General features: G+C 39.6%; 1 protein-coding gene across 2 annotated transcripts in view; it reads left to right on the plus strand.

Moving 5' to 3' along the window:
• The window catches only part of ABCC3 (ATP binding cassette subfamily C member 3), a 48,474-nt gene that overhangs the window by 15,387 nt on the left and 16,656 nt on the right, over positions 1-16,431 (plus strand). For both annotated transcript variants that reach the window (XM_023938700.2, XM_086857337.1), the window contains 10 exons: positions 1,295-1,420; positions 2,235-2,296; positions 3,436-3,567; positions 7,851-8,069; positions 10,322-10,499; positions 11,247-11,408; positions 12,396-12,488; positions 13,812-14,015; positions 15,221-15,367; positions 15,739-15,826. In XM_023938700.2, coding sequence (XP_023794468.2) covers positions 1,295-1,420; positions 2,235-2,296; positions 3,436-3,567; positions 7,851-8,069; positions 10,322-10,499; positions 11,247-11,408; positions 12,396-12,488; positions 13,812-14,015; positions 15,221-15,367; positions 15,739-15,826 — 1,411 coding nt within the window. The remainder of the gene's footprint in view (positions 1-1,294; positions 1,421-2,234; positions 2,297-3,435; positions 3,568-7,850; positions 8,070-10,321; positions 10,500-11,246; positions 11,409-12,395; positions 12,489-13,811; positions 14,016-15,220; positions 15,368-15,738; positions 15,827-16,431) is intronic.

Raw genomic sequence — 16,431 nt, forward strand, 5'->3', positions numbered from 1 at the left:
CCTTTTTTACTTAGGCAGCTTGGCCACATTAGACATCTCCATGAACTTCCTTGTGTCAGTGCCTGATGTGCTGAGGACAGAATTTTGACTTCATTGGGGCTGGAAATAGAGAGAAGGTTGGAGGGAGAGGAAAGAAACCTGGACTGTTACAATTCCTGTTTGAAAGCATAGCAGGTTCTCCCACAGTAAGAAACTTGCTGAGTTTTTTACAGAAACAAATTTCGCTAAGTAGGGCAAGGCAGATTGCTCCAGTGATTAGATCATCAAAGCCTGGAAGAGAAAAAGAGTGCTTAGAAAACATTAAGATGTTTGCTTCTCCTCAGTGAAATCAGTGTTGATTCTGTTTGGTGGTTTCTTCCTTCATTGTAATATTAGAGCATTATCCTGTTAGCACAGATTTTCCTGTAGCAGGCTTTTGTAAATATTCCAGCAGAGATTGAATTAAATCTTAGCTGAGAACCTGGGCAGAACTTGGTCAGATAATAGCTGCAATCTGGTGAGACTGTTTCAAACACCACTCAGAGGCAGCTTTAATAAGTGAATATTGGACTATCAATGTTTGAATCCATAATCATCTTGAGATTGTGGTTGCAGAGCCTTAGAGCAAGTCTGGGTAACATTTCTCCTCCTGTGACTGCCCAGAACCAAATATTCCTTCTCTTGCACTTAAGGTTTAAACATTTTAAGTGAATGAGAACATTCAGAATGAGAACATTCAGAATGGCATTATGGCATGAAAGAGCTGTATAAAGGACATGCCCTCACAGCAAGAAGTTTTAGGTAAACTGACAACTCATGATTAGGAAAGGAAATACCTCTAGAGCAGATGGGACTCCTATTATGCAATGCAGTGGTTTTTCTGCAGCTTCTTCTGAAAGTATTTAACACTCACTGTTTGTCAGTGACAAGATATTAAAGTAAAAGGATGTTCTCTGATCTGGGTTGACAATTCCCATACTTAAGACCTGATCATGCAAGAACCCCATGAGGTAATTTAAAAGGATGTTATGTAGACCTGATTCCAGAGGGTGTCTGCATACAGTGAAGATGTATAAACAGTTTGAACTTGACATGATTTAATGAAAAGCTTGAAGATAAGCATGTTCTTAGGCACTTGTCACAGTAAGAGCATATTTTTGTGATATAATTTGTGCTAGGAACTGCTTTTCAGTACTCAGCTGTAGAGGAAGAAAGAAATTGCCAAAAGAAGCAGTGAAAAAGGAGAGACAGAGAGAGTATGGGGAGCTTGTAAGTACAATAAAATAATCATTTACAGTGTTTCTTTTCCCTCTAGGACCATGTAAATCAAAGGTTCAGGTTTACCACATTTTATGTCTACTTTGCTTTGATAATCATTGAGTTGATACTTTCGTGTTTTAAAGAGAAGCCTCCATTTTTTTCCCCTGTTAATGTGGATGCTGTAAGTATTTTTCCACTTTGTTTATTTGGATTGTACAGACTATATGTTGTTTTGAGAGTTTCACTGAGAGTCCTTGGCATTGAAAGCAGATTTAGATTGTCATAGAGATGGCAGTACTTAATGACCCTTTTACACTGGGTATGGAGGATTATATTGGGGTTTGGAGTCTTTTTCCATTATCTGCATCATCAGAAATGGCTTAAAGCTGTGTAGTAAAAGAAACTTTCCTGCTTGCTGCTTCACAGAAGTGTAAATTATATTTATGAACATTGAAGTGTAATAATAATTATTTCAAGAGGGTTTTTTTAGGATATGGTGCTCTACTTGCTTAACATTCATCTCAAGTTAGTGAAAGTCTATGAGGTTTGTCTTAATAAATGAGTTCTATATGTGTTGAGAGCAGATATAGAAAAACATTAATAACAGAAGATGTTAGTGATGTCACAGGTTAAATTTCTTCTCCAAACATAGTCTCTATAATTGGATTTACATTTAAACCAAGCTGAGAGAAAAGTTGAGCTCACGTCCTAAAATGAACATCTCAGAAACTTTAGGATGACATTTCACTTTACAGGTGTAATTTAAAGGCAGTATATTAAACAATTTTTAGATGTAAGAGGAGTTCAGTATGATATGGGAAATGAAAGAAATCAGTTTTATGTCTCATATGTACCTATGTCTAATAAGACATACATGTAATATATACCATATAGTATGCCAAAAATTATCAAAATAGACTGTTGTCATATTAAAGTAATGGTAAATACCTTGCTTTATTTATTTTCGGTTTTCTCCCCTCATAAATTCATTATAGAATCCATGTCCAGAGTTAAATTCAGGCTTCCTGTCAAGATTGACATTTTGGTGGTTTACAAGGTGAGTTTTCTCTCCAAAGTGTTGGACAGCTGAGAAACCCAAAACTTGTTTGTGATCTGTGTTGCACAAAGGGAGTGGTACAGAGCTTTTCCTTCTGGGAGTAGCTGATGTTGGATGCTCTTTCATCCAGAATGGTGTCAGCACTTTGACCATTTGCCTTTTTAGAAACACAGAGCCCAAACTTTTTCTCTGCAAAGCATGGCAGCAACATTATCATTACAAATAGGATGTGCAGCCTGGCTGTGCTCAACACATGCTGGAATATAATCTAAACCAAGATGTAGCTCTGTGCTCCACAAGATAAACTGTGGAAGCCTTTCACCCAGCTGAAGGTGCATTTTATTTCCTGTTGAGGTTCACAAGTGAATGCTTTTTTTATAAGGAAACCTTCTGTGCAAAAGGGAAGGTAAACTGGGCTGTGTATGTAAATGATTGCCACCAACTGAGGCTGCAGAAAAAAAATGTGTGTGTATCAAAGATGCAAATTTGAGATTGGGCCTGCTACTCCATGATACGGAAGTGGAACAGCTGTCAAGGCTTTTCCACGGTGGTTGAGATCTTCATTCTTCCACCCATGTAACTTTATTGTCCTGGTAACAGCTCTGTAAAGTTTTTATAGTGAGAGGATGAGAACTTTCTAAACTTCTAGAATGTTCTCACTTCCCCAGTGGGATTCTTAACAACTAGGATGTTTGTATCCCTTCACAAAATTCCTCTTACAGTTGAGGAACTGTAGTTTTCAGAAAAATACGATTTTCCTTTAATTCTAGTGAGCTCCACTTTTGCATTTTGTTCACCTTTGACAGTTATTCCAGATCAACTTCATTATTTTCACTTCCAAAGCTTCACTGTTTCCATTTAACACCGCAATTTCATCCAAATGCTTCTAGTAGTTTGTTTTTATTGTCTTTTTTTTTTTTCTGAAGTGGTGTTTTCAATAAAATACATGCAATCAGAAATACATCATGTCCTTTCTTTAATTGCAAACATCAATAAAAGGAACAAAGGGTGATAATTATTCTCCCATCTTCCTTTCTGTGGAGCATCTTCTTGCTTTTGTTAGCCTAATAGTCCTAGAGTTCCTGGCAATGTTTTAAGTACTGTTTTCTAAACTGAATTGTCTTTCTCCATATGTGCAGCATGGCAATTCATGGGTACAAAAGGCCTCTCGAAGACAAAGATTTGTGGTCGCTGAACGAAGATGACACTTCAAAAACTATTGTGCAACAACTGAGTAAAGAGTGGGACAGAGAAAAAGCAGAGTGCAAACAGTAAGTACACGAACAAGTCTGCAAACTTGAGATTGATCTGAGTTCCTTTCAACACTCGTGAGCTGCTCATCCATTAAAATGAGCCAACTAAAATGCACCCACCACTTCAACCTTTCTGTTCTTCACTCATCAGTAGTCAAACTTTCTTATTTTAATTTAGGCAGAGGCAAGTAGGAGGTTTGTGGGACTTGTGTGCTATCAATTCACTTTTTAGGTGCTTAAGATCTCCATGGGCAGGTGGTGCCACTTCCCACATGGAGAAGGGCTGGAGATGTGTGAGGAGAAGCTGTTGAGTTGGGTTGTAGAAAATGAACAACTTTTCACCACTGAGCTGGCAGTTGTCTAACTGCATAATTGCATCCCTCCCAGGCATGTTGGAGCACAGCTTCTGGGCACATAAACCAAAAGGAATTTCTCATCTTCTTCGTGAGTTTTTTGGCCTGAAATTTTTTTTAGCCTTAAGGCTCTCAGCAGTGAGCAAGTCTTCACTTCTCAGTAGTAAAGATAAGAAACTCAAAACATGTGAAAGGCAGGAGTGGAAGAGACATCCCACTTTATTGCTGAGACCCTACTGCTGTTGCCTAGAAAACTAGCAGCAAAATTGTCCTAGTCTCTGATGGAATTGGGATAAGGGTCAGAACTTGTATACAGTTATACCCCTGCTTGAGAGGATTTCCTTCTTATTTCATGCATGTTCTGTCCTAATCTATTTTTAAAAATTATCTATTGTGCAGCTCTGTTTCCTTCTCACACTGTTTGGTGTCCAAAATGTTTCCAAGCAAATTGATGTGATAATAGTGTGTTTCAGATGAAAAATGTCAATAAGGAGGAGGCCTGTGCTTCCATGTCCTTTCATTGTGGACATTTATTCTCCATGTGGAGGCTTTCCTCTGTTCTCTTCTGTGCATGTTCTTGTCAAATTAGAAAGACTCTATTTGATAATATTAGGAGAGAGTTGTAATTTTCTTGGCAAGGCTAAATATGATGTGGAGAGTTCCACTTTTCAACTGAGATTTGAAATACTTCCAGCACTAACACTAGCAGCTGTCCACTAGTGCTCTGCATGGATGTGTTGTAGTTCTACATCAGAGTTTATTTTTGGGGGTTTTTTCATTGTCTTAATGTCTCTATTTTTATGGTGTTGAATAATGTGCATTGTCTGGGTTCTGGTTTTTTTGTGCCGACATAAATCTTATTCCCTCAGGCTATTTTACAGTAAGAGCATAGCCATCATGCAGAAGTGCTTGGGGTCCAGGAAAACTTTTACTAGGAAACCAGAAACCGTGCCTGGAGTTTTGTCAGAGGATTCATTGCGTTTTGGAAACTATTCATGTAAACTGAGGCCAGTTGGCAATGAATTTAGCTATAAATTATGAGTCATGTTCAGCTCAGGTAAAATTTTATGGCAACTGTGTTAATGATTCTAAGATGAGGAAAAGAGTAAAAACAAAGCAAATCACTGTATTCCAAATTGATGGGTTTCATAGAACTCTAAAAGCTCTGCTTATTCTTCAGTTATAAGTAGATATTCTCTATTACTTCCTGTCAACTAACATTAATGGTAGTTGCTTGTGAGACATTGTAAATATTTTTTTTTCCTTTTAACTCTCATTAAATCTGCTCTGAGCAAGCTTTTATGACATTAGAAATGCTGTGTCAATTTGTACACATGTTGAAAGTGTGATGAAAAGTATTTGTAGTGTACATAGTAGCAATTTATTTTTAAAAACTTAATCAGTTGCTGCTCTGACATAGCTAAAGCTTTAAACTTGTTTTGTGGTAATGATTATAACATTTCTGTTGTTCCCAAACCTTTTTTGCTTCACAGCTGTCTTGTACTGTTAAATAATTACTAAAAATTCATTTGTTTCTAGTGAGTTACAGGAGAGACCAGCATGGATTTAGAATGTTCCTATAGATAATAAAGCACACAAATATTTTTTTCCTTTATTTTGCTATCTTTGCTTATATGGCTGAAGTTTTAACTCACTTTACTGAAAACTGCAGTTTCTTCTGAGAAAGTTAGGGCTGTGCTGGATGAGAAGAGAGAGCTGGAATGCATTTCCCCTCATTTTTGGTTAGCTTCTGATTTTAGAGACTGTCCTCATGAAGTCATATTGAAGATGCAGGGCCTTGTCAGCACCAGTGAGAAACTCTATTATCTACCCTGCTATAAATAATGGCAACCTATAAATAAATAAAATGAAATAAAAAACATGCTTTTTGCTTTGATAAAAAGCTGGGTGTGAGCAGACCAACACACTGCTGAAAATCTGATCTCACCTAACTACAGGTAGTAAATATTAAAAGTGCATTTTCTCCCTTTGGGACTCTTAGCTGTAAGAGAACCATTGCTTTGCTGTTAGCTCGGTGTAGTAAACATTTTTAATAGCACAAAGTCAGGGGTAAATAGTTTTGTTTCTTCAAATCCTTTGATGAGTTTAACAGCCTGGTTGCCAGAAAAACAAGGCTTTGCTCATGAAGTCTCCAGGTTTGATCTGGAAGACAAAGACAGCACTGTTCTTGTCTGGGGGGGGAAAAAAATTAATTGTCTGAGTAGGTTCTCCCCCTGCCCTCAAGCTTTATTGCAAAGACATTGAGATTGGCAAAAGGCTTTTTCTGAAAGGATGTGGACAAGTTTATAAATGTGGACTGTTAGCCACAACATTCACAGTGAACACTCACAGGCTGTTGGAATTATTTGACTCTGTAGCTAGCCAGCTTCAAAAGATCTGCACAGTCTTTATAGAAAATCATAAATTCAACCTCACTTAGTAGCACTTACAAGTTATTTTTCAAATGTCTTCTGGTAAATATTCACTGTTTCTAGGGTGTCTTTCCCATCTGTTTTTTCTTGTAAAGCTCATGTGCCCCAGATTAATTTCCTTCTTCCTGTTCCACCTGGACTTAACTTTCCTGTTTGACATTCAGGAAATTTTTCTCTGGTCCCATAGCCCCCAGGAAGCAACAGTAATTTGATATTTTCTGGTAGAAAAGTTGCCAGGATGATGTTTGAGAGCAATTCATGGAGGAAATAATTTCCCAGAGTGTTGCCCTGAGAATTAAGCTTTCTGATATTGTTTTCATAGTTTCTAGCCACTTTTCCAGAAAAGTAACTATAAACATAGAGGTTTATACATTGCATTAGAGATATGTCTTTTGATGGACGTTTGTAAGGACCAGTGTGGTTGGGAAGGTGATGACCTGACTATCCAATCCCTGCTCGTTGTTGAGAATCTATAAATACTGAAAGGACAGAATAAAACTCTCTCTTCTTTTATCACACATCGAGCTGTGTCTGTGTGAATCATTTCATGTCCAACAGTGACACCAGAGCAGACCCTTTGTTGATGGACAACAGAAATCAGGCACCTAAATCCCAAAGGGGCTTCTACAAAACCTACCTGGAACCCTGGAGGGCGGTTTGGGCATGTTGGGCTCATTTTTCATCAGTCAGTCCAAAAGAGTATGTGGAAGAGTCACTTTTGTTAGCTTATTTGGCAGAGGGAGAGAGGTAAAAAGTACAAAAGGAATCCTAGAATCCTGGAATAATTAAGGTTGGAAAAAACCCTTATGATTTTTGAGTTAAATGGTTAACAAAATGATTGTGGACAAACAGGGTTTAAATGCCTTAATTGCCAACTGAGTAAAATTTAGGTACCTAAACCCAAGGTTTCTGTCCTGGAAGAATCTGGACAGCTGTGGTCCAGATCTTGGGGATGGCCCAGCTTTGAAGGTGCTGTGGTTTGTACTCAATTTCAATATTCCAGGGATGCAAAACTCTGTATTTGAGAGTGCTGTGCCTGCTGCAATGCCTGTCTCCCCAGGGGGATTCATTCTGCTTCTCTGGAAGCAGCTGTGTGATCGACAAGGGTAAAGGTTTGGCACAGCTACTGATTGAACAATGAACACAGGCCTCAAAAGGAGAGGGTGAGGGTGCCTTGAGTGAGATGTCCATAGCACTTCTTTGAGGATTCCTGTACAAGAAATTGGAGATTCAAATTCTGTCCTCTAAGGAAGTTCAACCTTCCTCTCCTCCTCCTTTGGGCCACATTCTCATCCCGTGGTGATTGATTTTCTGGCCTGTGGGTTGTCCCCCATAAGTACTGCAGAGAAAAAGAAAACAAGACAAAATTGCACAGGAGTGGCTGATCCTGAGCACACCTTGATGGTGTTGGAAGTCTTGCTGTTGGTCAGCAGCAGAGCAGAGGAGGGTGCAGACTTTGGGGTGTTCCCAGAGAGCAGTGCCATTCTCATTTTTCTCCTGTCACTTATTTCCCTAGGAAAGAGGATGTGTCATACATGAAGGAATCAAACCATGCACTGAACCATGTTGGTGGCAGCCCAGAGGAAGCAGAAGTCCTGATCAGAGACAAAAAGCACAATAGGAAACCTTCCTTTCTCAAGGCTTTGTTGAGGACCTTTGGGCCATACTTCTTAATTGGCTCCTTCTTCAAGCTGATACAAGACCTACTTTCTTTCATCAATCCTCATCTATTAAGGTTGGTTTACTCTGTGAGTAGTGTCTATGTGCAATCCCTATGGAGGCTTGGCTTTGGCACAGGGCAGTTGTTTTTGAAATGCAGAGGCAGTTTCCCTCACAGTGCTACATGTGTGTGCTCCCTCACCTTCCTTTGGTGTGGACTCAGCTGTAAATTGGACAAGCTTCACTGAAATGCTCCCTTTGTAAATCTCCCATCACCAGTGGGCAGCTCTGAATTACAAATTACCTGTGGCTCTGTGATTCAGTCCAAAGCAATTTCTCCCCATTTCTAAAGGATTAGCTGTGAAATCAAGTGAAGCTGGCTGGATCCAGTGGTCTCTGGACAGCTGATATATCCTCATGTGTGCATGGTGGTCACAGCTGTGGCGTGACTTGATGTGTAAATGTTGTGTGATGCTCCAGTATGTGGTGCTCTGGACATGCTACTGTCCTCTGGGAAAGGTTTTGGACCATTTATATGAGTTTATGTGCTCTCAGTTGTGTTTAGCACTGAGAATGTGAGGGGCACATTTACAGTGAATTTCCATGTGAAAGAAAATTATGGTTCTATTAAAAAAAACCCCAAAAAATGGAGAAAGAGGTCATGAGAGAAGTGGTTTGTCCTCAAATTCTCTTTGTATGAGAAAAGCCTCTGTCTCCCATATCCTGGGGGGCCAGTTGCTCAGCCTGATCCACAAAGGAAAATTGCACAATCCCCACATTTTTTTCTCTATTAGTATTGTTCTTAAAGTGAGGAACTAGCCAGATAATCATTAACTAGGAAGAAAGCAGTAATGGAATTACCAGTATTTCTGCCTAACAATTATTAATGGAAAAGCACATAGTCCTGTTAATGCATGAGAAAGGAATGGAGCTTGGGTGGAGGTCACAGGTGGATGTAGGGAAAGGGAGAAGGCTCTGTTCCTGTTTGAGCATCTCTTAAAATAACCTGTGCTCTGAGATCATGTTGTTCTGTGGGTGGTTTGTGATACACAGAAACTTACTAAAAAGAGGGTCTGACTGACTGTGGTGACATTTAATAGCTGACAGTTTGTCTTCTCCCAGAGCCCCTGCTGAAGAGGAGGCTGCTGGCTGCCTCCTGAGAACACATTAAGTGTAACCTATTCTGGGAATTTCTCAAATTTGCATGAATATATTTCAGTGATATCTCTGATATGGTGAATTTCTTCTCAAGTCTAAATTCCTGCAGTTTGGGAAAATGCCCTTCTGATGGTGAGGGAAGATGAAAAAAACATGGCTGTCTGGCAGACTGCATGTAAGATAGTTTTGTGTTTCTAAAAACATTGGTGAATCCTTGGGACTAGCAGGAAGAGGTTTTCCTGAAGCTGTTCCCTTTTGCAGCATGAATGAAAAGAGCAATGCAGAAATAAGATTTCTCTGAACTGGAAGAAGAAAGATGTAGCAACCTCACGCTTCTACTACAAAGCTTAGATTGCCTTATTTGTAGTTTCCAGCTCCATTTTTCTCCAGCTGATTGTTTGAACCATGGAGTCAGATCTCTATTTCTCCTATATTTTGACAGTTCAGTATTCTGGTCAGTAGGCTGAAATCACAAATGTGATTTTTGAGAGGACTGGACACTGCCATGTGTCATTCTGCTTGTTTGCTGTGTGTCAGTGTGCACCTCTGGCAATGAGAGCAGCTGTGAGGAGTAACAAAGAGCTGATAAATAATAGATGCTGTAGCCAGCTTAATGGTACCATTTTACAAAAAAGAAAAAAAGAAAAAAAGAAGAGTGAAGAACTCTATATGCATCCATCCAGGAGGATATCTTTTAATTTAGCTTTTTTCTGTGGGAAAACACCCCAGGCAGAAGCACTCAGGATGCTTGAAGAGGATTTGGGTAAGAAGCTGGTTTTGCTTGCTCTGCTGCACTGCCTTACTCTGTCCTATCATTCACCTCTTGCCCTGAGGGGCTGCCTGACAGAGCTCAGACAGTGCTCTGTATGTTTAAACCCTGAGTCTCAGGGGAAGCCAAGAGTTTCTCTTAATATTTCATTTTCAGGCTCATTTACAAATGGACTTTCTCACTGGCAGAGCTGCAGGTTTTGCTGTTAGGTCTTTGCAATGTTTGACTGAAATTATAACTCAGCCTGTGTCCTGGTGAGCTGTTTGCTTTTTGTGGTTAGGGAAAGGATGTGACAGGATGCTGTAGTTGGGAGAAGCTTGTTATGTCCCATTAAATTTGGTGTGTGGTTTTTAAATTTTTGTTTCTTTTTCCTTTTCCTTCCCTACTCTGCTGATGAACAGTATATTAATCGGCTTCATTAAGAACAAAGATGCTCCAGCCTGGTGGGGATTTTTGATTGCAGCTCTGATGTTTATCTGTGCTGTGCTGCAGACACTCATCCTTCACCAGCACTTCCAGTACTGCTATGTTACTGGGATGAGGCTGAGGACTGGGATCACTGGGGTGATATACCGAAAGGTAAGGCTGGAAGCATTTTGTGGGCTGGAACGCCAACCAGGCATGTGTGCTCAGTTCTCACATATTAGGGAAGATTAGGCATGTTGGAGAGGAGTAGCCTCCTGAAATAGAAAAGACTGGAGGTTTGGTGAGTTTTTAGGAGTACCTCTTTCATACTTTACAGAATTTTCTAGTGATCAGTACTGTAATAGGGGTGTTCTGGTAGGTTACTAGACATACCAATACTGGTTCACTTTAAATGCTGAAAGGGGCAAGACTTAGATTACATGTAAGGAAGAAATTCTTCCATGTGATGGTGGGGAGGCCTGGCACAGGGTGCCTGGAAAAGCTGTGGCTGGCCCATCCCAGGAAGTGCCATGGGCCAGGTTGGATGGGCTTGGAGCAACCTGGGACAGTGGAAGGTGTCCCTGCCCATGGCAGAGGGGTTGGAACATTAAGGTCCCTTCCCACCCACACCATTCCATGGTTTGGAAGAGGGATCCAGGAGAAGAGCATGTTTATGCTATGAGTGGATTAGACCCAGTGAGGTTTTGTTCAGATTGTACACACTACTTGAGCTGGAGATGCTCACAAGCAAAACCATTTCATGAGCTCATGTTCCTTGGAGATTAGGAATTGATGTAAGTGAATTATTTTATTCTTTTTGGAGAAACACAATCTTGGACAGTGTCGTTTTGCTAATAATTGAATATTTGTTCTCCACGTGTGTCAATATTGTGAGTGTACTGAAGCTCTCTCCCTTGTCAGTCCTTAGCCATCACAAACTCTGCAAAGCGCTCATCTACTGTTGGAGAAATTGTCAACCTGATGTCAGTGGATGCCCAACGTTTCATGGACCTGATGACTTTCCTGAACATGTTGTGGTCTGCACCACTCCAGATATTTCTAGCTTTGTATTTCCTCTGGCAGGTACAGACATTGTCACAATTTTATTCACAGCTCATCTAAATTATGTGCAGGCTTTTTCTTTTTCCTTTTTTTAAAATTAATTTATCAATTTGACCCTCCACTGCTTTTTTTACAAACTTTAAGTGTTCAGTCCTGTGGTAAAATAGCTTTTACTGCTGTACACCTTCATTTAGTGGCTTAATTATTTTGTTCAGCTGGTAGGCCAGATGGGCATTTGAAACAGAACATTTCCTTTGTCTTTCCCCTGTCCTTTCTCTACTTTGATGGGCTCAGTCTTGGACTCTTGTTCCCAGTAATTGATACAAATGCCATCTTGAAGGAAGTGGTTAGAGACCAAACCAGACAAAAACCTGGATGTAGGAAATGTCATGTGTAGAGATCATATCCTGCTACATTTCTCACCTGGAAAAAACACAATTTTTCATTTGCTACAGTGGCATTGTTTCAGGTTTATGCCAGGTTCAGTTTGAGCACTGACTTTCAGACTTGTTTCTGTGCAATAAATGTCTTTTTATACATAAAACAGTAGCACCAACTTAACCATATTGATTTTGACTCAAAAGCCATTCAATTGCAGCAGCTTTGAGTTACTGCTCTGCTGGAAGCTGGCTCTGGTTGTCAGCAGTTTGTTTGCTTGTACTCACACTGAGGGTACTGCGTTAATTCTGTAATTACAGTTCCCTTGGTCAGAGAAAAATCAAGAGAATAATTCCAATCACTGATAGAAGAACAATAATAATAATAATTGGTGCTGGTGGTGGTAGTAGCAGTAGTAGTAGTAATAGTACTAGTAGTAGTAGTATTCAAAGTGGTTCCTGTCCTATTTTTCTGTCTCCTCTTCACAGTTGCTCTGTGGAATCACAACCCTTCTCTGGGATAAGTTCAACTTGTCAACATTGATTTCTGTTTCTATCACTTACTGTTGTTTTAGTGCTGACTGTAGGGAACACTCGGATACAACAACTTACTCTTTGTATTTAAATCAAGACTTTAGGGCCTCCTGTGCTGGCTGGAGTTGCTGTGATGGTCTTACTTATCCCATTTAACTCTGCAATAGCAATAAAAACCAGAGCATTCCAGGTAAGGTACCAGAAGAGGAGGTAATGTTACATGAGTTGGCAGCTGTGCTGTGAGAAATGAAAACATCAGGACTTGTTAATAAGATGCCATTTGCAACAATTTACTTCAGAGTAAGAATGTACTGATACGTTTAATAACTGTGTCATCTTAGATACCTTTTCCATAGGGAATTGAATGCAATTTAAGGGAAAGGTATGTCATTGCAACAGTGGCTTCTTCACACCCCTAGAGCAGCTTTTGGAATTAGCAAGAGGTTTCTTTGTCTTCATATCCCTTCACCTGGTATCTTCCTCTAGGATTATCTAGAGAAAGGCAAATAAATACTGTTCTTTAAGCTGCAAATGAATGTTTTCAGAGGTGGCAGCTAAAACCTGACAATTTGAGTTTTATGCTAAAAGCCATTGTTGATGTTCACTGCTACTGAGCTGGGCCAAATTTCATTTATTGTCTTAAGGTAAAATGATCCTTTATTCCTTTCTTTGTAGTCTCAGTTGTCTCCAGTCAGTGAAATCTGAAAAAATACCAATATAACAGTGCCCTCTGGCTTTGTGCTAGAAAAGACCTGATAATTGGCTTGTGCTAACCTATCAGACTGTTTGGAAGATTAAAAAAGAAATTAAAAGTCAATCTGTTGGTGTAAAAAAAGGGGGAGAGTTGGAAAATGAATATAAATTATGATGTTAAAGCATAACCTTTGTAACAGAGTGGTATTATTATATGCCTTAAAGAGACACACAGGCTTTTTAAATCTCTTGGATGCTGACATGTTCATAGTAACATTCCTTTTCTCCCTTGCCCATTATGAGATGCTCCAAGCTGTATAACTTGTTTTGCATATGTGTGTGAATTTTGTCTATAAATTCGAGCAGGGATGTTTTTATTTTAATAACTGAATGGAACACTTTATTTTAATACATAGGGAAAAAACCCTAGGAGTAGCCAAAATTTTCAAGGGATAAGAGATACATCTGTGCAAACAAGGGAAAAAAATATCTGAAGAAGTCAAAGGAAATGGTAGGGTAGTATTTTTGTGAAGTGGCCAAATCTTTCTTTAAAATGGTTTAAAAATGTGTCTCTTAAAAGTGAAAATGAGTGGAAAGCTTTTGTAGTCTGCTTTCCAGGCATTTCCTTTGATTTCTCATGTCTTTGGAGAAAGACCTTAACTTGCATCATAAACTGGTAACAGTCTGGCTTTCTGTGATTATCTTTTGCATCCTCTTCAGGAATAGCCTGAGGACCACCACAGCTGTGAGACATATGTTGAAAAACTCTCCTGTAGTCCTGGCTGTGACTCTCTGTCTCCTGTGTTTACCAATAACCCAGGTGGAACAAATGCAATACAAAGACTCCCGCATTAAATTGATGAATGAGATCCTGGGTGGCATCAAGGTGTTGAAGCTCTATGCTTGGGAACCATCCTTTTCAGAAAAGGTCCTGGAGATAAGGAAGAATGAGCTGAGAGTTTTGAAAAAATCTGCCTATCTCAATTCTTTGTCCACCTTTGCCTGGATCAGCGCACCCTTCCTGGTAAATTAAATTTGCATGGCTCTCTAAGCTGTACAAGTGCACCTTTGAAGGATAAGTCTGAAGCTTTCTGCTTATTAATGTACATAGGAATAAAATGTAACTTTTTTGAAGGAATTATTCACATGCTTTGATTCAGAGTTCCCTGTTCTTGAGAGCTTTTTTGTTAATCAGTATTAAAGTATTTTGTGATAAAGCCTGCCAGTGGAAGCTGGGAATAGTTGTCACAGGAGAATTTCCAACCACTTCAAAGTACTTCCCATAACAAATTGAAACTAGAATTTGAAACCTTAGAGACATCTGTGAGCAGCAAAAGAGCAAAAGAAACTTTAATTGAGTCAGTCAGGACGACGTCTGTCTTTAGTTCTCATTTCAACCTTCATGTTACTGTGCTCTGCTTGTTTTAGTGAGAGAGGGAGTTGTAAAATTATTATGCAGCTCAAAAAACAGATCTATTTAATGTGAAAACTAAAGCCCAATTGATAGTATTATCAATTCTGAAATGCTTTTTCATCAATTTTGTCTTTTCCTCTATTTTCCACTTCACTGGACTGTGATCCCTTTTGCAGAAAGGGTATGGTGAATAAAACCATTCAGATAAGTCTGTGGTCAAAACTATTCCCAGCCAACTTTTCTTGAGATCAAAGGCCCAGCCCTGCAGGAATGATCTGAATAGCCTGGAGGTTCTGCCCCTTTTGTAGTTCCCTGAAGTCACTGCACTTCCCTCAGTGCACATTCCTGTTCCTGCTCACTGTCAGTTTGTTGCACAGGATTGTCCTTCCACAGTCATACATCAAGCCAGCAAAAGACTTGGATTTCACTCCCTTCTCTACTGATTAGTGAATCTTGTTTGCTCAGCCTGCAGTTTACAATGGGGAAATTTGCTTAGGTGGAGCTGGAAGAAACCACTACCCGATAACAGCTTTTCCTTTTTATTTACCCAAGTCCTGTAGTTCAACTCTGGAAGTTCTTAGTTCAACTGAATGTAACCATTATAAACCTGAAAGTTATTCTGTGTGCCCTTTTTCTGTACCAACTTGTCCATAGGGCTTTTCAGTCTTAAATTATGTTGAAAAAGTCAGAAACAAGGAATATTCCTGGTTTTGTGGTTGATACTTTTATTTCCAAGATGCCTGTCAGGATTGAGTGCTTTTAAAATGTCAGAATATACCAGACATCTCACAGTAAACTCCCTTTCTGGCTTTCAGGTAGCACTGACAACATTTGCTGTGTATGTCTCTGTGAATGAGAAGAATATCCTGGATGCAGAAAAGGCTTTTGTGTCCCTGTCCTATTTCAATATCTTGAGGTTTCCCCTCAATATGTTTCCACAAGTCATTAGCAATATTGCACAGGTAAGGAGGGCCTGGAGCACAGGTTGTTCTGAAAAACTTGATCAGAAAGAACATACCCTTGATTTCTGGAATGCAGAGATCTCTTCCATCAGCCTGTTAGCTGGTTTTCCTTTTAATGTCCTTTCTTTCCTGCTGTCCTGCATTGGAAAGCCTGACATCTTCTGAGTGAGCCTGTCTGCGTGAATTTTTCTTTGCTCAGATAAACTCACCTTGGTGTGAGAAATTTCACAGTTGAAAGTTTAAATCTCAGCGTAAGACTCATTGGAGGCCCATGGGGGGAAGCTAAAGGCATTATGCATGCTTTCTTTTTCAGTAGTAAGAGCACTAAGTTATTAAAAGAATGATGAAATAATGCCACATTCTTTTATTAGACAAGCGTTTCCCTAAAGAGAATTCAGCAGTTCCTGAGTCATGATGAACTTGATCCAAATTGTGTGGAAACAAAAGTGATTGCACCAGGTAAAGCTGTTGATATATCTCTTTTGGACTGGTTGAGGTATGAAAAAAGGCAAAAAGAAAATAACAATAGTAATCTTGGGTTAAAAAAAAGGGAAGAAGCTGCTGCTCTGAAAAGTGTTTGGTGTTCAGGCTGTGTGGAAATTAGAAAGGTGTCTGGCCATATTTTTGAGCTGGTTTGGCCTGAGTTTGCATCTGCAATGTACTGGATGCTAACAGCACTGAATATGGAGTGCATCCACTAACCGTGGACAGCAAGACTTGTTCAAACTTTTCACACTGCTCAAATGCTCTGGAACTTTGTGAATAGTTTTGATTACTTCAAAAAATTATTGTTCAAAACAATATCCCCAAACAATTGAGTAAGCCAGGTGTGGCAAGCAAAAAGCTGCAGAGTGTCAAAGTTAATCTGATACATTAAAATCAACAGCATGCAGTGATGTCCTACTGACTTGAAAGGAGTTCCTGAAGTAAAATTGTGGTGGTGCTGAGCAGCACATGTTGGGAGCAGCTCCACCAGGGCAGGTTGAAGCAGGACATCTTTTCAGCTCCCTAGATGTCAGGTCACAGTCTGTAGCTGAAGCTGCAGTCAGTTATTTTCACTCTGA

This window comes from Cyanistes caeruleus, chromosome 19 (assembly GCF_971803275.1).
Source record: "Cyanistes caeruleus chromosome 19, bCyaCae1.hap1.1, whole genome shotgun sequence".
In the NCBI taxonomy this organism is placed as follows: domain Eukaryota; kingdom Metazoa; phylum Chordata; class Aves; order Passeriformes; family Paridae; genus Cyanistes; species Cyanistes caeruleus.